This window comes from Artemia franciscana, chromosome 7 (genome assembly GCF_032884065.1).
Source record: "Artemia franciscana chromosome 7, ASM3288406v1, whole genome shotgun sequence".
NCBI classification, from domain to species: Eukaryota; Metazoa; Arthropoda; class Branchiopoda; order Anostraca; family Artemiidae; genus Artemia; species Artemia franciscana.
In genome coordinates this window covers 11,410,429-11,435,087 of record NC_088869.1, presented here as the reverse complement: position 1 = coordinate 11,435,087, position 24,659 = coordinate 11,410,429, and the positions used below count along the sequence as shown (strand labels likewise).

The 24,659-nt window shown below is 35.1% G+C and overlaps 1 protein-coding gene across 2 annotated transcripts in view; it reads left to right on the top strand.

Annotated features, from left to right (window-relative positions):
• Positions 1 to 6,584: 6,584 nt before the first annotated feature.
• Positions 6,585 to 24,659, top strand: part of LOC136028844 (sodium-independent sulfate anion transporter-like) — a 96,218-nt gene continuing 78,143 nt past the window's right edge. Inside the window, exon 1 of one of the 2 annotated variants that reach the window (XM_065706778.1) lies at positions 6,585 to 6,722. In XM_065706778.1, the coding sequence (XP_065562850.1) occupies positions 6,654 to 6,722 (69 nt within the window). In that variant the 5' untranslated portion in view covers positions 6,585 to 6,653. Of the gene's footprint in view, positions 6,723 to 14,555; positions 14,823 to 24,659 lie in introns of those variants that run through there. The other variant, XM_065706777.1, reaches the window with a different exon arrangement.

Below are 24,659 nucleotides of genomic sequence, written 5' to 3'. Positions count from 1 at the left end.
CAGCAATATCTATCATTGCTGAATTATCTTCCAGTGGGTATTCCTGAAGTACACATTGTCGCACATCAGTACAACGGGCTGTTTGGGAAGCTCACGGACACCGGAGAGTTGATCTCCTTGAAATCAGCATGCAGAATCCAACAAGGGAAAGGGGAAATCTCTTAGCAATCTATGTTAAGAGATTTCTGCTTTTAGTACAATTGTAGAATGGGATGCCGTACTTGCAAGCTCAGCGTCTAAAAGCCGGTTTCTCGAAATTTTGTATGAAACCTGGGAGCAGATGAGTGATCAGCTTCCGAACGTACTCAACCTTTTTCTCTCAGGTGGGTTCAAGGAGAGATTCAAAGTGTCTCTGGTCAAGCGTGGCTGCTGTCCAACTTTATCAGAGCACTGTTACTATGAGGAGTGCTTGTCCTCCAGCCACGAAGAGGTTGACCAACGCCTCATGGCACATGTCAAGTACGCTAGCCGTTACGCTTGTAGTATCGTAGCATCGTTGTGCATGCCAACGACACAGACGTGGCAGTAGCCTGTGTTCATTTTTTTGAAGAGGTTCAAGCTGAAGGACTGAGCGGACTTTTCTTGAAGTTCCCGACTTACATTATCCCAGTACACGAGCCAGCAGATGGAGTCCACTTGCCCAAAGAGGAGCAGATTATGTTACCGTTCGTGCACTGTCGGCCAGGTTGTGACACAACGAACTTTTTCTTCGGCATCGGAAAAGGTTCTTTCTTAAACACCGCGGTGTCTCCAACTTTTTCCTCAAAAATGGTGTCTGTGACGGAGCAGATCAAGGATGCAGAAGGGAAGCTTTCAGTAGACGCGTTCAGAGAATTTTACGACCTATCAAAATTTCTGAATCATTGTAAACAATACAGCAAACAGGCCGGATTCAATTCACTGGCCAGTGTAAGGGCTTACATTCGGTGCCAGAAACAAGATGTGAAAAGACTTCCACCTTCTGACAACACCTTCGAGCCATGCATACGAAGAGCCATATTCGCTACATGGATAATCTTGTCGTCAGTACAGGCTCGGCCGAGCATTTCAGATCCACTTCTCCTTGGATGGAAGATGGCTGAATGGCGAGTAGATGCGGTCGTCTCAAACTGTAAAGAAGCATCAAGCATGGAATCTTACTGCAGATGCAAAAGTGGAAGATACAGGTAAGACTGTAGCTGCTCAAAAATGAAAGGATGCTGCAGCTTATGCTCCTGCCACGGAACGAGGAGGGCATGCAGGGAGTCTGACCTTGTCCCATCTGAATTTTCGGAAGAAAAAGACGAGGAATATTTGTGAAAATTTTATTTGATAACTTTTACTTTTAATTACAACAGGTCCCTAATCAGTTACTGTTACGCAATTTTACGGGCAGGCCGAGTAAGACAACTCCAATGCGCTGACTGAATCAATCTGTGAAGCAGAATTCTTTTATGCAGTAAATAGCTAAGTCGTATTACTGGCAAATCAGGTCCCAAAAAGGTAATTGCAGACGCTTAGTACACCAGAAAACATATTCGTCCATTCTATAAAAAAAAACAAAAAAAGCACTTTTTTTAGTCAACATTTTTTTAAACATATTTTAATTTTTAAATAAAAGTTAAGAATTTTAAACAGTTAGGAAGTTTGAAGTATTCCTACCCTTTGAAGAAAAAAAAAAATATTATGTCCCTTTTCACGATTTGGCTAGTGATCATTTCAGTGACACTACAAAAAAAAATCGCAGACCTTTGAAAAATAAAAATAGTTTATATGTTTTTATCTCAAATTGTACAGAATTGAATGGACTTTCTTTTCGAATATAACTAAATGTGTTACCTTTCGAAAGAAATTTCGAGTTTTTAGCCTTTCTTTGAGATATTTGTTGAATTTTACAGCCCTTATTTTGAAACTGCAGTAAATAGAGAAAAAAACAGTGTCTTTTTTTCAATTTAAAAATCATATTCTTGTAGATCTAGATCTCTTCTTTTGATTCATATAACACTACGCCAGATTCCTCAACCCAATAAGTCGCAAAAAAATCCTGAATCGTCACACTTAGTTATAGGCTAAATTTGGCGTTTTTGGCCTATATCTCAGAAAAGCCCCAACGGCGAACATGCGCCTTACGATATTCGTTTTCAGCATGGTTGACTACCCTAGGATCCGTCCTCAGCATTTTTGTACCTTCCGGCATGGGCGGGTGCACGATACAGAATCTGGCGCTCTGACTAATAGGAGAAAGAGGTAAAAAATCTTTTTTTTTCAAACGATAAAAAAATTTGCCTTAAACTTTTCTCTCCGGCTATTATTAGAGATATTGTAGATAATATGAGAACTCGAGTGCACGTGACATCTTTCATTTTTCAAGTATCCATCCTCTTGTGACACTTAGTGAAGATTGGTCTATTGAAAGGTACGCAAGACTTTGTTGATAAGGTTTAGCTGTTAATAATGGTTACTTTTCACAATTTCAAGATGTTTCTCTTTGGGCGCCAAGAATTATGTTGACCCAAAAGGCGTACTTTTGTTTTACTTTTCAATATTTCAGAGCAAAATTAAATCAAATGTCATTAGAATTTTACAAGGGAAGGGCTTAAGGAATAGGAGACAGGTGGAAGGCTAGTTGCCTTGAAATCACTTATGGTCCTTAATAAGGGTATTAGAACATTCAAGTTCCAACTGAATGAGCCCTTTTTCATGTTTCTGTGACCATATCTCAATGAAAAGTAGCCAGAGAAATAAGTTAATGGCCATTTCCTTGTTTTTGTCGGGTCTGTTTTAGGGGGAGCCTTTATTTTTCTATTTTTATCTCAATGTTGGAGTCAATTTTCTCAAGGACTTAAGGACGTAGGTTTCCAGTAGATCACATAAAAGAAATAGTTGCTCTTTTTTGGACTCCAATTTTTAAGGAGCCTCTGTTCCGGAAATTTTTGTGTATTAGAAGTCCCACAGTCAAAGAAATTACGGTCCGAAGTGTAAAACTAATAAAATACAAAAAACATATTAGTTAATTTCCAGACCCCCTACATACCTCTTTCAGAACAAAATGCTTGACCACTATGATCTAGAGAAAGATCCATAAAAGTTAAGAGCCAATCGCAAACTCTACGTCAAACAAGCCCCCCCCCCCATTTCCGTTATAGAAATTATACTCAATAGACTGGCCCTTTGCATTCTTTTTCCAACCATAGCCCATGGGCTGTGGGGGAAATATAAATTTCAGTTTTAGCCTCATAATTGAAGTCAGCAAGCTTTAAAATCCTTATGCACAAGTTAAGGTTGAAACCAACCCTATTTGTAAAATATTCGCTTAATGTCTACATGTTTGTCCCTCTTATATTCATCGAAACAAAATAAATAATGCCTTTGAAATAAGTGAAAACGTTAAATAGAAACGTCCAAAAATTAGGTATATTGTAAAATATGCAAACAAAATTAAAGGGTAGTCATAACGAAGACTTAAAGCTTAATATTTAAGATTTATTTATTAAGGTATTAAAGATGCACATCATATCTGCATGTGCAAAGGGCTGGGCGAGGGGCAGGAAACTGACCTTCAAAGAAGGCACAGGCCCTTTGTGCTCCTAAGGGGCAAGCACACGCAAATATGTTTTACAGTAGGGGAGGCATTCCGATGGGGGTAAAATAAATTTGGCAAAAACTAAAAGAAATAAGACAAAACCAAAAGAAACATATTTACAGTTTCTAAGTCTCCTTTTTTGGGAGAGGAAGGATACCTGCAGTTTCCTACCCCTTCAGTACATGCCTAATGGAATTTAAGAGATTAGCATCTCCTTATCTTTGTCTTCGTCTTGTCTCAGTTGGATGTCTTATTGAGTCTATTTTAACCTTCAAACTGAACTTTAATATTTAAAAAGGTATTTTAACTAACTGCAAAAAAAACCTTTTTTTTCTTCGTAACAAGATAAGTTTTTTGTTTGTTTGTTTTTTCTTTAAAAACTTGAAACACTGCCAAGAAAGAATCAAACAGTTCGTGGTAACGAACTGTAGTAAGGAGCAACCCGGCTCAATAGTAACCAAAACTCTAAAAAATTGAATTTTGATATCAATAGCTACATAAAACGAATCGCATTTTAATGCTGATTTTAAATATATAAGTTTCATCAAGTTTAGTCTTACCCATCAAAAGTTACGAGCCTGAGAATATTTGCCTTATTTAAGAAAATAGGAAAAAAAACCCTTAAAAGTTGTATGATCTTAACGAAAATGACACCATCAGATTCAGCATAACAGAGAACCCTACTGTAGAAGTTTCAAGCTCATATCTACAAAAATGTGGAATTTTGTATTTTTTGCCAGAAGACAAATCATGGGTACGTGTTTATTTGTTTGTTTTTTCCCCAGGGGACGTCGTATCGACCGAGTGATCCTAAAATGTCGCAAGAGGGCTCATTCTAACGGAAATGAAAAGTTCTAGTGCCCTTTTTAAGTGACCAAAAAAATTGGAGGGCATCTAGGCCCCCTCCCACGCTCATATTTTTCCCAAAGCCAACGAATCAAAATTTCGAGATAGCCATTTCGTTCAGCATAGTCGAAAACCGTAATAACTATGTCTTTGGGGATGACTTACTCCCCCACAACCCCTGAGGGAGGGGCTGCAAGTTACAAACTTTGACCAGTGTTTACCTATAGTAATGGTTATTGGGAAGTGTACAGACGTTTTCAGGGGGATTTTATTTTGTTTGGGGGTGGGGCTGAGGAGAGGGGGCTATGTTGGAGGATCTTTCCTTGGAGGAATCTGTCATGGGGGAAGAAAAATACAATGAAAAGGGCGCAGGATTTTCTAGCATTACTATAAGAAAACAATGAAAAATAAACATGAAAACTTTTTTCAAATGAAAGGAAGGCGTAGCATTGAAACTTAAAACGAACAGATATTATTACGAATATGAGGGGTTCTAATAATACTTCAGCATAAAGAGCGAGGTATTTAGGAGGAGATAAATACCTCGCTCTTTATGCTAAAGTATTTTTAGTAATTTCAACTATTTATTCTACTGCCTTTCTGATTCAGGGATCATTCTTAAAGAATTGGGACAAAGCTTACGATTTAGTGTAAAGAGCGAGGTATTAACGAGGGTACAAACCCCCTCGTATACATAATAGAAATATAAGGTTATGAAAGTTTGTTACGTAAGTTAATTCTTAAGTTACGTATATTTTTTACTAATAAAAACGTTCGTTAAAAATTAAAAGTTCTAGTTGCCTTTTTAAGTAACCGAAAAATTGGAGGGCAACTAGGCCTCCTTCTCCACCCCTTATTTCTCAAAATCATCTGATCAAAACTAAGAGAAACCCATTTAGCCAAAAAAGAATTAATATACAAATTTCATTATAATAATTTATGTGCGGAGAGCCAAAACCAAACATGCATTAATTCAAAAACGTTCAGAAATTAAATTAAAAAAAAACTATTGTTTTTAGCTGAAAGTAAGGAGCGACATTAAAACTTAAACGAACAGAAATTACTCCGTATATGAAATAGGTTGTCCCCTCAGAAATCCCTCGCTCTTTACGCTAAAGTTTGACTCTTTGCCACAATTCTACTTTTTAAAACAAATAAAAGCTTTAGCGTAAAGAGCGAGGGATTGCGGAGGGGATAACCCATTTCATATACGAGGTGTTAATGTCGCTCCTTACTTTCAGCTAAAAAAATTAGTTTTTTTATTTAATTTTCAATAAGGGACCAGGGCTTCTCATGTTAATAAAACAAAACTTTTAAATTATGCATAGTAAAGCAGCCAGTATTCCCAATGTCGTCCCCTGTTTTTAAAACCCCAAACAGAAAAAATAATCTTAATTAAACACAGTCATGGCCGTATCTAGGGAAAAGGGTTTTCCGATTTGAACACCAAAACCCCACCTCAAAATTTTTGTAAGGCTTGCACAAAAGAAACAAAATGGTTGTTAACAAACTTTTTTTGCGTTTTGTAGAGTTATTTTTTGTAAACCCCCCTGATCAGACTATCCCCCCTAGCAAAAATCCTGGATAGAGCAATGGACACAATATGCTTACATTCTTTCAATGTAATAACCATAAATTAATACTTGATTCATTTTCTATATGGCTTTTAGTAATAATAATAAAAAAAAAAGGTAAAGGATACGGCATTATACTTTATAGTCCATACCGGCGGTGTTGATCTCCGTTTCTTGGCCCTTCAGCCAGGAAGTGCAATGGGGGGTTGGGGGCCAGCCATCCTGCGCAAATAATAATGAATATGCGCTTTTAATAATAAACAATAATTCACTCACAAATCATTTAAAAATCATAACATGCCTCAATTACCAATTATATAAGAAAAGCCACTTCTCATGGGTTCATGAAAACTACAAAAAAGCAAAATTAGATACATTAGACGGTTTCATTGCGATTATAACTGATTCATATTTCAATAAGCCTTTACGCTAAGGCATAAGTGTGATTACCAGGATATCTTTGATCCAGAATTTGTCACACGGTTTATATTTATATGTCATATCTTATAAAGTTATCAAAATCTTATCGTTTATTGGTATGATAAAGCTTCAATATATTTGTCTTCAAACTTGGCTTATGAATAAATTGACTCTGCTAGATTTCATTTATTGACCGTTGAGACTAATGTAGTAACAGTTTCTTGTTTTTTTTTTGTTTGTTTTTTTTTAATATGAGTCTTCGCAATAAGGACTTGTATTCCAATTATTTAGAAGAAAAATATAACATGAAGCTTTATAAGGTAAGAATTTGAAATTTCTAAAATATTCAAATTATACTAATTTTTAAGAGCTTCAACAAGGGAAACACAAAAAAACGGAGTACATTAATCCCAACATTCATTCTGGATTTTTTCCAGAGAGGGGGGAGGGGCGAGTGATCAAAAACAAAATTTATGTTATAATTTGGATAAACATTCCCTAGAAATTCAAGAGGATATATGATTTCAAAACAAGATTTCAGGATCTAGAATATTTCTAAGAGAATCGTGTCTGTTCCTATCAAAGCATTATCAGGGATTACCAAATCTTACGTGGGATTATCAAAACCTGTTCTAATATTATCAAACATCTTGCGCTACATTATAAAAATCTTGACTGATATAACATTAATCCTCTATTGCATTATAAAACCTGAAGTTATATTTTCAAAATAATACAAGCTCATAGCTAAACCATGCATGGTATTATCAAAATCTTATGTGGTATTTATTATATATTTCCGTAAATATAAAAGTGACTGATATTGTCAAGATTTAAAATGGTTCATAAAAACCATGTCTGCTATTACACAAATTTTACGAAGTACAATGAAATTCTATCTCTTATTATAAAGATTATCAAAATCTTGGGAAGTATTATCAAAATGATGTGTGGTACTAAAAAGATTTTGTCCGATATTATCAAAAATCTTGTTCTATATTATCAAAATCTTAACGCATATAATAAAAAAATTTATGGTATTACAAAACCTTACATGGTATTATAAAATCTTGCAAGTTATTCACAAAATAATGCAGGGTATTATGAAAACCTTAAATGACATTGACAAACTATTTGCAACTAAAATCGAAACAGCGGCAGGGCGTAAGATCTAGATCTATGGACAACGGCCTCTGTAAAGGGGTGCCTCAATCCTTTCGGGGCGCCTTCAAGACTGGGAAACTTGTGGTCAATTATTCCCACTGGAGGAGAGGCAGCCCTTAAGGAAATTATAGCCTAGTAAACAACACAGCACCCGCACAGGATTCTGATTATTGAATATTTTTCTGGGCTTGGTTTGTTTTGATGGGCGTTTTCGGGCTGAAAAACTTCTTCATAGCTAATTTATCTATTATGGGTTGCCTTTCCGTAGTAGCATAATATTTGTGGCCATGAATATATAATGAGTTGGAGGGAATAGGCTTGGGACTGTCTGTGCAGGATTTCGACTCTTTTTAATAGAAGAGCATCGCCAAGTGCTGAAAACCCTGTTATGACCAAGATAGGCCCAGAATTGAAAAAAAGCCTCCAACTTACTGGAGGTCCCAGAGACTTCTTGCTGTTCGGTTCTAAGCCCGCTTAAGCGCTTCGGTGTAGACTTGAGAAGATATGTTGGTCCCTGTACTGCACTGATATCCGAGATCATTGCTTTTCCTGAGGCCAAAATAATTTCAAAGATTTAAAGAACAGAAAAATTGGAACGTGGAATATTACGACGTTAAGAAATGACTATTGTATTGACATTTTGACTGACGAATTCAGATGGTTCGAACTGGATTTATTAGGAGTTTCAGAAACTCATATCCCAGGGGTAGGAGGCATGAAATTATCGGATATAGAATTTGTTTACTCAGGCAGGAAGGATAGGGTACATAGACAGGGAGTAGGGTCCATGATGAATAAGAAAGCCTCTAAACTTTGTTTGGGCTCGGAAGGTATTAATAATAGAGTACTAATAGATCATTTTATGGCTAAAAAGTTCAAGGTATGAGTTATAGCAGCATATGCCCCTGTTGAACCAACTGACGGAGATACTAGTGACTCGGATGGATTTTACTTACAGTTACAGGAGCAAAAATACAGGGTACCTGTAAAACTAAGGTGTTTTTGCTAGGAGATTTTAACACTCAGGTTGGTAAAAATAGGGATAGATGGTTTCCTGGCCTAGGTAAATTTGGCATAGGAAAAGAAAACAGTAATGCTATAGACTTTTGCAAGTTTGTAGGTATAACAACTTAGTTATAACTAATATGGTGTTTGGTCACAAAATGGCCCATAAGTTGACATGGTATTCACGTGATGGTAAGACAACAAACCTTATTGATTATGTTATTGTAAACCAAAGACTAACAGGAGGAATACAAGATGCTAGGGTGTATAGGAGTGCTGTTATTAATCTTAAAGGTAAAGATCACCATCTAGTAGTGTCTAAGGTTAATTTAAAGCTGAAATTTTGGAAGAGTAACTACCTCCCAGGAAGTTATGGTTTTGGTAGACTCCAGGATAAAAACTTGAAAAATCACTCCCAGGAACAGTTGAAGGTAAAATTCTAGTTAATTGACTTCTTGCTATCTCAGAAAGAGTTTAGGTTAGGAAAATGAAACTTTCAGGGATGGGTCTACAGGCTAAAGTATGTCCTGGGAAGGTATTTTAGTGTACCCACCTCCACTCCTTCTCCATCTAGAGGGCCCTAAAATTTGTCTACATGGCAGGTCTATACCTAATGAAATTTTGACAAAACAACATTTTACCTTAGTTTTCAGTTACTAGTTGCTTTTTCTCTGCCTTTAGTTCTGAAAATGCAATTCCTATTATTTGAGTAGAATTCTGAGCCATATCAATGTTTTTTTTTTTCAAAATTTAGGAAATGTATTTGCATATCTTTAAAACCTTATAATATGGGATTGAGCAAAGTTATGAAGCGGAAAGCAATTTTGTTGTATTTGAATTAAGCAGAAGATTTATTTTGCAAGGTTTCACTTTCATAACACACATATTTTTTAAGTTCATCAAAGGTCAGGGCCCTCTAGAGGGAGAAGGAGTGGAGGTAGGTACTTCAAAATACTTTCCCAAGACATACTTTAGCCTGTAGACTTATTCCTGAAAGTTTCATTTTCCTAACCTAAACCCTGTCGGATATAGCACGAAGTCAAATAACTAGAATTTTACCCAGTTGAATACTAAACTAGAGAGTTTAAAATTTGACAATGCGGAATGTGGATGGAATAATTTTAGAAATCCATTTTGTGCAGTTGCTGATGGTGTCTTAGGGAAAAGATTGCTAAGACTGCAACTAGGAATATTATCGGAAAAGCGTTGTGTTTAATAGAGAGTAGAAGGGGTTTTAACAAGAAATACCTGAGTCATAGATCGAATGAAAACAAAATGAATATAAAGAAAGGGGAGGAGGCCTTAAAATATGAACTAATGATATGTGAAGTGGAGGCCATGGAAAAAATTGCAGAGAATCTGGCAGATACAGCAAGACGGCATAATTGTAAAATATTTAACTGACATGTTAATAAATTGATAGGGAGCATTCAATCCGGACTAGTCCAAGTTAAAGATAGGAATGGGGCCACAATTAGTGATAAGGAAAAAGTGAAAGAAAGATGGGTGGAACATTTTGAGAATGTGCTAAACTGAGATAGAGTTACAGGAAAAGATATAGATGAAAATGAAAAAAGTTTGTGATACCTTGGATGTGAAGGAAGATTTTTCTGTAAGGAAGGATTAGCGACAGTACTAAAAAAATTAAGAAATAACAATGCTCCATGTACTAATAGTGTGATAAATAAGTTTTTTAAATATGGTGGATCTGAAGTTAGGTATAAGCTACTGAAGATTACGAATATGATTTCTGAAAAAAGGGAAGTACCTAATGATTTTACGTAAACCTTAGTTAAACCAGTGTATAAGAAAGGTGACAAGGTTGAGTGTCGTAATTATAGAGGTATTAGTCTGGTCTCTGTAGGTAGCAAGTTAGTAATATGATAATTTTTAGACTGAGACTTGCTGTAGACGAAGTTTTAAGGGAAGAACAGTGCGGTTTTAAAAAAAAGGTAGAGGATGTGTCGACCAATTTTTTATTCTAAGGTTAATAATTCAGAAGAAGTCCCTTCGTTGTAAAACACCTTTGGTCCTCATTTTCATCGATTTTGAGCAAGCTGTCAATTCTGTTGATAGAAGAGCGCTAGCAAAGGTCTTATCCTTATATGGTATACCAGAAAATTAAATTACAGTGATTTGTGCTATGGTAAGGTAAAGGTAAAGGATACGGCATTAGACTTTACAGTCCCTACCGGCGGTGCTAATCTCCGTTTCTTGGCCCTTCAGCCAGGAAGTGCAATGGGGGGCTGGGGGCCAGCCATCCTGTGCTTTCGCACACCCTTCCTGTTATGAGAATAAACTATTGCGGTTAAGGTAGGAAACGAGGTTAGCAACTGGTTTTGTGTTAAATTAGGAGTTAAGCATGGTTGTGTTCTATCCCCTTTTATATGGATCATTTGGATGGACTTCGTTTTAAGGAGCACAGGAAAGGCAATTGGAGATAACAGAATGAAATAGGGTGTAAAAACGCTCCTGGATTTTTATTATACTGATGATTTAGGCATATTAGATGAAAGTGTGAGCTAAATAAATGAATTTTTAGAGGTTTTGTAAGTTCAGGGTGCTGGAATGGGCTTGAAAATTAATGTTAAGAAGACTAAGTCACTAAGGCTAGGAATAAGTGAAGATGAAAAGGTTGCGTTGGGAAACCAAAAGATTGATCAGGTTGGCAGATTCACCTAACTTGGTAGTATTATTACTAAAGACGATAGGAGCAGTGAAGATGTTAAAAGTAGAATAGCTAAGGCCCAGGGTGTTTTTTTACAGTTAAAAAAAGTTTGGAAGAATAAGAAGATAAGTCTGCAAACCAAGATTAGAATATTGGAAGCTATAGTGATGACAGTGGTCAAATATGGCTTGGAAGAATGGGCGCTGGGACAATCAGTTGAAAATTTACTAGATGTTTTCCTGAGAAATTGCCTAAGTATTTTTCTGGGTACCCGGCTGACTGACCATATTTCAAACAGTAGGTTGTATGAAAAATGTGGTTCAATCCCGCTTCCTAGGGCTATAATGATAGAAAGCCTGAGATGGCTAGGCCAAGTTCTGCGGATAGAGAATGACAGATTGCTGAAGATTGTCCATTTTGGCCAGCCGTCTGGGGCTGGTCGTCCTCGTCTGGGCTGGGAGTATGTCATAAATAGAGATTTAAAGAAAATGGGAACTTGCTGGGAGGTTGTAAGGAGGGAGGCCTTGAATAGATTAGGTCAGAGGAAGAGCGTGCGTAGATGTGTTGGCCTCAGGCGGCTTGGTGCTTCAGTGAGATATTAGTAGTAGTAGTAGTAGTAGTAGTAGTAGTATTACCAAAATCTAATATGGTGCTTCTAAAATCATGTTACCTATTAACAGATTTTAACAGAGTGCTATCAAATTTATGTCAGTCATCATCAAGATTATCGAAAGTTTGTCAAATATTACCAAAACCTTACATTATATTATCAAAATCGTGCAAGTTAATAACAAATTCTTGCATGATAATATGAAAATTCTACTTAGGATTAACACAAATATATTTCTGGGAATATCAAAACTTGCCTGATATCGTCAAAACTGACCTGATGTTATCTAAATCGTTTGTGCCATTACCAAATTTAATATACTACTACTTCTACTTCTAACAACTCACCGCAGCACCAAGCAACCTAAGGCCAAAATAGCTACGCACACTCCTCCTCCATCGCAATCTTTTCGGAGCCACCCTCTTTAAAACCTCCCAAGAAGTTCTTCTTTTCTTTAATTCTTTCTTTATGACATCGTCCCACCTAAGAAGAAGACGACCTGCTTTCTGTTTAGCCCTCGAACCGTTGTCCGAAAAGGACAATCTCAGGCAATCTGTCATGCTTCATTTGCAGAACGTGCCCTAACCATCTCAACCTTTCTTTTAATAGGAGGTTAACTAGGCTCCTGGGAGAAGCAAAATTTCAAGATAGCCATTTTGTTCAACATAGTCAAAAGATCTAATAACTATGTCTTTGAGGACGACTTAATCCCTCTAAGTCCCCAGGGAAGGGCTGCATGTTATAAAGTTCAACCATTATTTATACAAAGTATTAGTTTTTGGGAAGTATACAGACGTTCTTAGAGGGGATTTCTTATGGTGATGGGGAGAAGGTTACGTCAGAGGATCTTTCCTTGGAGGAATTTACCCCGAAGGAATAGAGTTTCCATGAATGAGACGCAGGATTCCCCAGCATTATCTACAAAAGACAATGAGAAATTAAATAAAAACAAGTTTTTTCAATTGAAAGTAAGGAGTAACATTAAAACTTAAAACGAAGAGAAATTATTATGTATAAGAGGGGGTTCTTCCCCGCTTTAATTATCTCCCCGCTTTACGCTAAAGTATTTTTAGTAATTTCAGAAGAACTATTTGTTCTAATTAAGCGGCCTTTGTGATTCAGGTGTCATTCTTAAAGAATTGGAATAAAATGAAACTTTAGTGTAGAGAGCGAGGTATTGACGAGGGGCGAACCTCTCATACACGTAACAAAAATATATGATTATATAAGTTTGTTACGTAAGCTTATTTTGTAAGTTACATATATTTATTACTAATAAAAACGTTCGTAAATAAAATAAAAAGTTCTAGTGGACTCTTTAGTGACCAAAAAAACTGGAGGGCAACTCGGCCCCTTCCTGTCCCTTTTTTTCAAAACCGTCCGATCTAAACTTTGAGACAGCCATTTAGCCCAAAAAGTAAAATTAATATGCAAATATAGTTATAACTATTCATGCACGTTGAACAAAAATCAAAACATCCATTAATTCAAAAACGTTCAGAAATTAGATAAAAAAACAAATTTTGTTAACTGAAAATAAGGACCGATATTACAACTATATATATATATATATATATATATATATATATATATATATATATATATATATATATATATATATATATATATATATATATATATATATATATATATATATATTACAAGTTTGGCTCAATGTTAAAGATGCTATCGAAATGAGTATTTTCTCTATAATCTGTGAATGAATAATATTTAAAAAACATTGTGTCCAATTTCTGTAATTTTCCTGTAGGTACTGGTTCTTGTAAGATTTCCAAAAGAGGAAAAAAAAAATTCTAGAGGGCAATATACTAATCTTTTTTTGAGATTATGCTAAATGCTCTTATCTTGCCACTTCCGTTACCATAGTATAATCAGTATGACGCTTATAAGGAGTGACAATTTGAAGTTAAACCTTCTTTAAATAGTCTTTCTGCGCAGAAGTAGCTCGCCACTTGCATGTTCCTGCATTTTTATTATATTCGACTTTAGTTTTTAGTACTTTTCTTCCATTACTTCGCCTTTTTAGCTTTTTTAGTTTTTTTAGTTTTTTTTTTAGTTTTTTTTGCTAAATTAAATTACTGTTATAATAATTTTTTAATGTTTTCTTCACATTTGTTTAGTCTCCAGTTTTCACAAATCTAGCAGTATCATTATCGTGTAATATTTTACTATATGGACACACGGTCTCTTCCGAAGGAAAACCTATCTTAAAAAAATAGTAGTACCATTCGATTCCCGAACCAACGTACTTTCCAAATATAATATTCACAACGCTGCTAGGCTCGGATCCCTCGGAAAATTGCCTCCTCTCCGGAATAATTTCCCCAGAAAAATGCCCTCTCCCAATAACATTTTCTCTCGTGGAGCAGCCCCTCTCTCTGCACGGAAAGTTCCACTAAAGTTGACTTTTTGTCATAATTCTTTAAGAAAGACTGCTCAAACGCAAGGGCTCCTTTTTTTAATTATAACCCTTTTTTCTGTTTATTAGTTTAAAGAATCGCTCTTCCTTAAGCAATGTTTAAAGCCTTCTAAAACTGTAAAACGTTGTTCAAAATTGTATTACTAATTGTAAAATTTAATCGAAAATTCATAATTGCTACTCCTGCAATTAATCATTAGCAACACAATTGCCATCCAGATTTGTAAACCGGTCTAGACGCCAACAGTTACGTCAGTAGTTCATCAGAACAGGTATTCTTAAGTATTCTGTATTTTTGCTGAGATTGGAAACTAAAAACTATGAATCGGCAAATCATTCATATTAATGACGCTATATTTGCTGTAACACTAATTACTATTTCATATTGGTTTTAAAATGGAGTGAAGCAATAGGCGCGACATTTATTGAATCTAAAATAACTTAAGTTGCTTTGTGGGTCTATGAACGTTGAATATCTTTTTTTTACAATGGATACAGTGTCTGTTCGACTTATGAAGATGAATTCGTTTGAGGTAAGCCCAGATTATATTTTCATTTCAAACATGTATTATCAACTTTACAGGCCTCTTGTTATAGGTTCACTTAAACGGACAAAATTCTTTATGAAACAAGAGACAACAAGTTTACCCCCTCCCCCTGATTTTCATTTGCTCTCTTTAACAATGATTACATTTGTCAATATATCGTTTTTAATTTTACACGCTTAAATATCATTAGGAGATTCCTACTTCCCCATTTTGGCTCATTTTTATCTTTGATTGGATTCTGTTAATTCAACCCACTTCGGGCTGTTAGTTGGAAATAATTTTAATCTCTGCATTATTTGCATTGAATGAAAAAAAGCTCTTGACGACGTTTTAGTATGATGCATATTTGAATGTTTTGCTTAATGATTCCTTAGAAAATTAGGCTAGAATATTTTCAGTTGGATCAAGAACGGCTTACTAATATGTTCTATGACAGCGTGTCCTGTGCAATCGGTCCTTTTTAATGGGATTGGGGAAATGGGATTGGGATTGGGATTGGGCTAATGAAGAAATTTAGCGTAAATCCTCAAGCTTCATGTTGTCAGTAATAGTTCATATTACTCAACAATAAGCTTTATATTGCGTTGTATATTCCAATTATGTCGGTGAATGTAGTCACTTAATATTGGCATTATTCATGGTGTAGATTTGAAAATCTACACTCAAAGACTTATTTTTTAATTGTCAAAAGCTTAAACTACCGAGGACACCAAATTAGAAATTTGGACCCTATTTTGCCCCTTGACCTAAATTAGTGTCAGATACTCCGGAAAACCAGATTTACCAAAGATTTTTCTTTTGTCCGTTTCAGAGTAAGAACGTCCCTACTGCATTTTCGCCAGTGTTGGGACGTTGAAACGCAAAAACAAACAGTGGCACACTCAAAAAATAATTATGGGGGGGAAGGGTGCTGACTGGCGGTCCCTAGGCGAGCCCAGAGAATACTTAAAAAATTCCTTAGGAAAACCAGTATTTAGAGGCATTACCTTAAGTTTATTTTAGCACTTTGAATGCAAATTCTGAGTAGGGACTAAGGGTTGAACGGTTAAACCGAACAGATTCAATAAGATTAAAAAAAGAATGTAATTTGTTGCTTGCTGAACTACTAGTTATATTTATCAATGTTTTTCCCCCGCTATAATTTTAAAATGGAAAATCTGTTAATTAGCGAAGGCATTTGAATCTTCGAAGGTGAGCTATACTTCCTTAAACTTTTCATGCACGTGGTTTTTCCAAAAATTTTTTTTCATCAAAAATTCAACTATTGTTTTCTAATGTTAAAGATACACATACATATAACGTATATAATGCCGAGGGAACAAAAACGCCCTATCTTATTATTGAAACAATCGTTCCCAATTTTAAATCTCGAATGTGACAAGGAGTGAACCTAAAGTTTCGAGGGTGTGTTTTATTCATTTTCATTTGTTAAAATTCTAGTTTTACTATGAAAGTGATAAAAATACAATAAATATGTCAATATACGAGGATTTCAAACAGTTCACAAAATATTGTGCCAAAAAATGGGTTTTAATTCCAACAAAGCAGTGAATAATGAAAAAGAAATACATATATAAATATATACATAAGTATAAGGCTACACAAATATAATGTATTTCCACTTTACCAACTGAGGCGAGGAGATTCCGTTTTTAATATCCTTAATTTCATTTCAAGGTCTTGCGATTTATTTTTAACTTTCTGATCATAGATGAGTTTTCACTGTACGTTCTTGAATCGTAAGCTAAGAACAGCATTTAAGAATAAAAAATTTCCTCACTTTTTATTTTGGATAACCGGTTATTGGCTTGAGTTAAACTTTTAAAAAATGCAATATTTTTCAAACAGTTCGTGGTAACGAACTGTAGTAAGGAGCGACCCGGCTCAATAGTAACCAAAACTAAAAAAAATGGAATTTTGATACCAACAGCCACATCAAAAGAATTGTATTTTAGTGCTGATTTTAAATATATAAGTTTCATCAAGTTTAGTTCTACCCATCAAAAGTTAGGAGCCTGAGAAAATTTGCGTTATTTTGGAAAATAGGGGGAAACACACCATAAAAGTCATACAACCTTAACGAAAATCACACCATCAGATTCAACGTATCAGAGAATCCTACTGTAGAAGTTTCAAGCTCCTATCTACAAAAATGTGGAATTTTGTATTTTTTGTTAGAAGGCAGATTACGGACGCGTGTTTATTTTTTTTTATTTATTTTTTTTTTTCCAGGGGTGATCGTATCGACCCAGTTGTCCTAGAATGTTGTTCTAGAGGGCTCATTCTAACGGAAATAAAAAGTTCTATTGCCCTTTTAAAGTGACCAAAAATATTAGAGGGCACCTAGGCCACCTCCCACGCTAATTATTTTTTCAAAGTCAACGGATCAAAATTCTGAGATAGCCATTTTATTTAGCGTAGTCGAAAAACCTTATAACTATGTCTTTGATGTCGACTTACTCCTCCACAGTCCCCGCGGGAGGGGCTACAAGTTACAAACTTTGACCAGGGCTTACATATAGTAACGGTTATTGGAAAATGTACAGGCGTTTTCAGAAGGAGTTTTGGTTGGGGGAGGGGCTTAGAAGAGGGGGATATTCCGGGGAAACTTTCCATCGAGGAATTTCTCATGGGGGAAGAAAATTTCCATGAAGGGAGCGCAGGATTTTCTAGGATTATTTAAAAAAAAAATGAAAGAATAAATACGAAAAGTTTTTTTCAACTGCAAGTAAGGAGCAGTATTAAAAATTAAAACGAACAGAAATTATTAACCATATGAGGGGCTCACCTCCTCCTAATACCTCGCTCTTTACGCTAAAGTAGTTTTTGTAATTTCAACTATTTATTCTATGGCTTTTTTGATTCAGGGGTCATTCTTCATGAATTGGGACAAAATTTAAGCTTTAGTGTAAAGAGAAAGGTACTGAAGAGGGGGCGAACCCCCTCATATATGTAATAAAAACATGAGGATACAAAAGTTCTTTACGTAAGCTAATTTATAAGCTACGTATATCTTTTACTAATAAAAAGATTCTTAAAAACTTAAAAGTTTTAGTTGCCTTTTTAATTGACCATAAAATCGGAGGGCAACTAGGCTTACTCCTCCGCTCTTTTTTTCTCAAAATCATTCGATCAAAATTATGAAAAAGCCATTTAGCCCAAAAAAATATATATGCAAATTTCATTTTAATTATTCCTCTGCGGAGAGCCAAAATCGAAATGTGCATTGATTCAAAAACGTTCAGAAATTGGATAAAAAATACGTTTTTTTAAATGAAAGTAAGGAGCGACATTAAACTTAAAACGAACAGAAATTACTTCGTATATGAAAGGGGTTGTTTCCTCATCATCGCCCGCTCTTTACGATAGTTTTTTACTGTTTTAAAAAGAGGAATTGAGAAAAAGAGTCAAACCTTAGCGTAAAAAGCGGGGCGTTGATGAGGAAGCAGCCCCTTTCATATACGAAATAATTTTTGTTCGTTTTAAGTTTTAATGTCGCTCCTTACTTTAATTTAAAAAAAAATTGTTTTATTATTTAATAACGAATTAAAGAGCAACATTAAACTTGGATTTAGCTGAAGCTCACCTGCATGTAACGGGATTGTGCTGAATGCACAATTTTTTAATACTGCCCTTTTACTAATGCTTCACTGAAACGGGTTTTGAGTGCAACAAATATAGCTATTTGGTAATTCAAAGTATTTTGTACTGCCTTCCAATATACTAGACCTGAAAAAATAATGTTTAAAGCTAATATGCATCAATTAGGGTTTCACCTATAATGTCCTCCATAACTCCAGGATAAATTCCATTTTGCTTTGTCAATTTTTCTCCCATCGACTTGCCTCTCTCGTTCTGCTTAAAAAATCCCCCTTCTCACCCCAATGAAATTTTCCACTAAAAAATTACTTTCTTTTTTTATAAGCTTTTTGACATTTTGATGATTTTATATCCTATTATATTGGCTTGTTTTATTTTTAATATTTTGTAGCGATAAAGCCAGAATTCAGCCAATTTGGGGTTGGTAACCACGATAAGGTTTTGGGAAGAGTTCAGCCCCCCCCCAAAATAGGTTATATCTGTTCTTTTTATTTTTAGTGTAGCTTTTTGTTTCCAACACTTATTTTTACATGTTAAATTATATTTATTTTAAATAGAATTAAATAGAAAAAACAGTTTTTAACTGAAAATAAGGAGCAACAGTAAAATTCAAAACGAACGAAGTGAAATTACTCTGTATACGAAGGGGTTTTACCCTCCTAAATGCTTTAATCTTCACGCTGATGTTTTTAGCTTCTTTAAAAAGTTCTGTTTTCTAATTATAACGACTCTTTTGTTTTAGGAGTCGCTCTTAAAAAAAATTGACAAAGAGTCAAACTTTAGCGTAAAGAGCAAGGTATTGAGGAGGTGAATAACCGTTCACAGACGGAAAAATTTATGTTCTTCCCTTTTGAGTTTTAATGTCGTTCTATACTTATGGTTGAAGAAACTTGTTTTCTTTTATTTAATTTCTGATCTTTTTCTAAAAAATACCCGTAAAACTGATTGAAGCTCCAAGAAAAACTCCTTTCCCTCACGAGAAACTCCTCTTTTGAAAATTTCTCCCAAGTAAAATAGCCCCCCACTTGCAATTCTTTCCAAACAAATTCATTCTTGCTAAACACCCCCCCCCCCGTAAAATTTCTTGCGGAAGATTCAGCCTGAAAAATTTTCCTTTGAAAACTTTCATTTGAAAAATAATTCAAGTTCTAATTTTTCTTTCTATTGACTCCGAAAGTTCTCCCTTCAGTGGAAATTATTTTCTAGAAATCCAAACACGCTGAAATTCCCCCTAGAAAATTTCTCCAGAACACCTCCATGTGCAAAATTGAGGTAAGCAAAAAAAGTAAAACAATTTAAAAGAATTTTTCACAGGAATTCTGTCAAGTTTTCCATTGGAAAAATTTCCCAGGAAAGTTCACCCCCGGGAATTCCCTCAAAATTGCATCAGATGCTTTTTGGGAAAAAAGAAGAGTGAGAAGGGGGCCATTTGCCCTCTAATCCTTTTGGTCACTTAAAAATAGCACTTATACTTTTAATTTCCATTCAAAGGAACAGTCTCCCGATGTTCTAAGACTATTGGTTTGATACAATCACTCCTGTGGAAGAAATACCATCAATCAAATAAACACGCATCTGTAATTTTCCTTCTGACAAAATAAAATACAAAATTCCACATTTTAGCAGATAGGAGCTTGAAGACTCTATGAAAAGGATTTCTGATACGTTGAATCTGATGAGGTGATATTCATTAAGATTTTTTTGCTCTTAGATTGAGCTTAATGAATCTTATATATTTGGAATCAGCATAATAAGCTGATTCTTTTGATGTATTTATTAATATCCAAATTCCGTTTCTTAGAGTTTTACTATTGAGCCGTGTCACTCTTTATTTCTAATTTGTTACCACAAACTTTTTTAAAATAATTTTTGAGACCACCCTGCTTTTCCATTTACGAGAAATTAAGCCAAAAAAAAGGGTTTCAATTTCAACAAAGCGTTAATAATAACAAAACAACACTAATTAAAAAAAATCTGAATATTTCGACCCCTCGTCCGGGAGCCTTTCCCAACGAAAAAAAAAACCAACAAAAAGAACGAAAAAATAGTGAAATGTAGTTTTAAAGAAGAATACGAAAAACGAAAACTAAACACACAAAGAGAAATAAAAAAAATAAATAAGAACATTTCACATTATAGACGAACTACTAGCACTGATGTTACACCATAGTGTGAGTTGTTCTTATGTGGGTTGTTCCTATTATTTTTTCTTTCTCTTCGTATGTTTAGTTGTCGTTTCCTTGTATGAGTGTTTTTTATACGACTTTATTTCACTCTTCTTGTTTTTTTTTCCGTTGAGGAAAGCTCCCGGACGTGAGACCAAAATATTCGGATTATTTTTTTTAATTAAAGTGTTATTTTGCTTTTATTCTTTGTTCACTGCTTTATTGGAATCAAAACCTGATTTTTGGCTTAATATTTTGTAAACTGTTTGAAATCCTCGCATATTGACATATTTATTTACATTTATCACTTTCAAAATAAAACTAGAACTTTAACAAATAGAAATGAGTCAAATACACCCTCTCCACGCTTAAGGTTCCCTCCTTGTCACATTTGAAGTTTAAAATTAGGAGCGATTGTTTCCACAAAAAGATAAGGGGATGTTATGTCCCTCGGAACCCATATCGCTCTCTTTATCCTGCATTCAAATCCTGTTATTTCATAACAAGAGAAGTCAAATGTTGAATCCACGTTCATATAAATTATAAATCTAGATCATTTAAAACACCTCTCATAGAAAGCTTGAAAATATTACTCTAAAATTGAGCAATTTTTTTATTTAAAATTGAGCAATATTTATGTATTTTAATATTTATTGAGGTACTTTTTAGGCCTTTAACGGTCACCAACCCCTATCCCCCCTCAAGTGAGAAGCACTCCCAGAGGTGATCATACTGCTGAAGAATTAAAAAGTACCTCAATTTAGTGCCTCCCTCAGGAACTGAACCCAGGGAAAGCCATTCCCCTTGCCCCAACTAGCTATGACATTAAGGAAAAAAAAAAAAATCCAAAATCAAATTTTGGGCTATGGAGTTTCTTTTTAAGAGATCTCTTCCAATAAATATCAAACAGTTCGTGGTAACGAACTGTAGTAAGGAGCGACCCGGCTCAATAGTAACCAAAACTCTAAAAAATGGAATTTTGATACCGATAGCTACATCAAAAGAATCGCATTTTAATGCTGGTTTTAAATATATAAGTTTCATCAAGTTTAGTCTTACCCATCAAAAGTTACGAGCCTGAAAAAATTTGCGTTATTTTAGAAAATAGGGGAAACGCCCCCTAAAAGTCATAGAATCTTAACGAAAATCACACCATCAGATTCAGCGTATCAGAGAACCCTACTGTAGAAGTTTCGAGCTCCTATCTACAAAAATGTGGAATTTTGCATTTTTTCCAGAAGGCAGATCACGGATGCGTGTTTATTTGTTTTTTTTTTTGTTTTTTTTTTCCCAGGGGTGATCGTATCGACCCAGTTATCCTAGAATGTTGCAAGAGGGCTCATTCTAACGGAAATGAAAAGTTCTAGTGCCCTTTTTAAGTGACCAAAAAAATTGGAGGGCACCTAGGCCCCCTCCCACGCTAATTATTTTCCCAAAGTCAACGGATCAAAATTCTGAGATAGCCATTTTATTCAGCGTAGTCGAAAAACCTTATAACTATGTCTTTGGGGACGACTTACTCCCCCACAGTCCCCGTGGGAGGGGCAACAAGTTACAAACTTTGACCTGTGCTTACATATAGTAATGGTTATTGGGAAGTATACAGGCGTTTTCAGGAGGATTTTTTTGGTTTGGGGGAGGGGTTGAGAAGAGGGGTATATGCTGGGGGAACTTTCCTTCGAGAATTTGTAATGGGAGAAGAAAATTTCCATGAAGGGAGAGCAGGATTTACTAGCATTATTAAAAAAAAAAACAATTAAAAAATAAAAGTGAAAAAGCTTTTTCAGCTGGAAGTAAGGAACAGCAATAAAACTTAAAACAAACAGAAATTATTACCCATATGAGGGACTCACCTCCTTCTAATGCTTCGCTCTTTACGCTAAAGTATTTTCGGTAATTTCAACTACTTATTCTACGGCTTTTGTGATTCAGGGGGTCATTCTTAGTGAATTGGGATAAAATTTAAGCTTTAGTGTAAAGAGCGAGGTACTGACGATGGGGCGAATCCCCTCATATATGTAATAAAAACATGAGAATACAAAAGTTCTTTACGTAAGCTAATTTATAAGTTACGTAAATCTTTTACCAATAAAAAGATTCGTAAAAAATTAAAAGTTCTAGTTGCCTTTTTAATTAACCCAAAAATCAGGGGGCAACTAGGCTTCGTCCCCCGCTCTTTTTTTCTCAAAATCATTCGATCAAAATTATGAGAAAGCCATTGAGCCAAAAAAAAAAAAAAAAAAATGCAAATTTCGTTTTGATTATTCCTCTGCGGAGAGCCAAAATCAAAACATGCATTGATTCAAAAACGTTCAGAAACTAAATAAAAAAAACAAGTTTTTTCAACTGAAAGTAAGGAGTGACATCAAAACTTAAAACGCACAGAAATTACTTCGTATATGAAAGAGGCTGCTTCCTCATCAACGCCCCGCTCTTTACGCTAAAGTTTTTTACTGTTTTAGAAAGAAGAATTGAGAGAAAGAGTCAAACTTTAGCGTAAAGAGCGGGGCGTTGATGAGGAAGTAATTATATACGAAGTAATTTTCTGTGCGTTTTAAGTTTTGATGTCACTCCTTACTTTCAGTTGAAAAAACTTGTTTTTTTACTTAATCAAACAGTTCGTGGTAACGAACTGTAGTAAGGAGTGACCCGGCTCAATAGTAAACGAAACTCTAAAAGACGGAATTTCGATGCTAAAAGATATATCAAAAGAATCGGATTTTTATACTGATTTTAAATATATAAATTTCATCAAATTTAGTCTTTGTCATCAAAAGTTACGAGCCTGAGAAAATTTGCCTTATTTTGGAAAATAGGGGGTAACACCCCCTAAGAGTCATAGGATCTTAACGAAAATCACACCATCGCATTCAGCGTATCAGAGAACCCTACTGTAGACGTTTCGAGCTCCTATCTACAAAAATGTGGAATTTCGTATTTTTTGCCAAATCACGGGTGCGTGTTTATTTGTTTTTTTTTTGTTTTTCCCCAGGGGTCATCGTATCGACCACGTGGTCCTAGAGTGTTGCAAGAGGGCTCATTCTAACGGAAATAAAAAGTTCTAGTGCCCTTTTTAAGTGACCAAAAAAATTGGAGGGCACCTAGGCCCCCTCCCACGCTCATTTTTTTCCCAAATTCAACAGATCAAAATTTTGAGATAGCCATTTTGTTCCGCATAGTCGAAAACCATAATAACTATGTTTTTGGGGATGACTCACCCCCCACAGTCCCTGGGGGAGAGGCTGCAAGTTACAAACTTTGACCAGTGTTTACATACAGTAATGGTTACTGGGAAGTGTACCGACGTTATCAGGGGGATTTTTTTGGTTTGGGTGTAGGGTTCAGGGGAGGGGGCTATATGGGATGATCTTTCCTTGGAGGAATATTTCATGGGGGAAGAGAAATTCAATGAAAAGGGCGCAGGACTTTCTAGCATTACTATAAAAAAAAACAATGAAAATATAAACATTAAAAAGTTTTTTCAATTGAAAGTAAGGAGAAGCATTAAAACTTAAAACGAACAGAGATTATTACGCATATGAGGGGTTCTAAAAATACTTTAGCATAAAGAGCGAGGTATTTAGGAGGAGATAAAACTTCGCTCTCTATGCTAAAATTTTTTTAAATAATTTCAACTATTTATTCTACGGCCTTTCTGATTCAGGGGTCATTCTTAAAGAATTGGGATAAAACAAGATTTAGTGTGAAGAGCGAGGTATTAATGAGGGGACCAACCCCCTCATATATATAATCAAAAATATAAGAATATAAAAGTTTGTTACGTAAGTTAACTCTTAAGTTACCTATTTTTTTTCTAATAAAAACGTTCGTTAAAAATTAAAAGATCTAGTTGCCTTTTTAAGTAACCGAAAAATTGGAGGGAAACTAGACCTCCTTCCCCAACCCTTATTTCTCAAAATCGTCTGATCAAAACTAAGAGAAAGCCATTTAGCCAAAAAAAGAATTAATATGCAAATTTCATTTTAATAATTTATGTACGGAGAGCCAAAATCAGACATGCATTAATTCAAAAACTTTCAGAGATTAAATAAAAAAA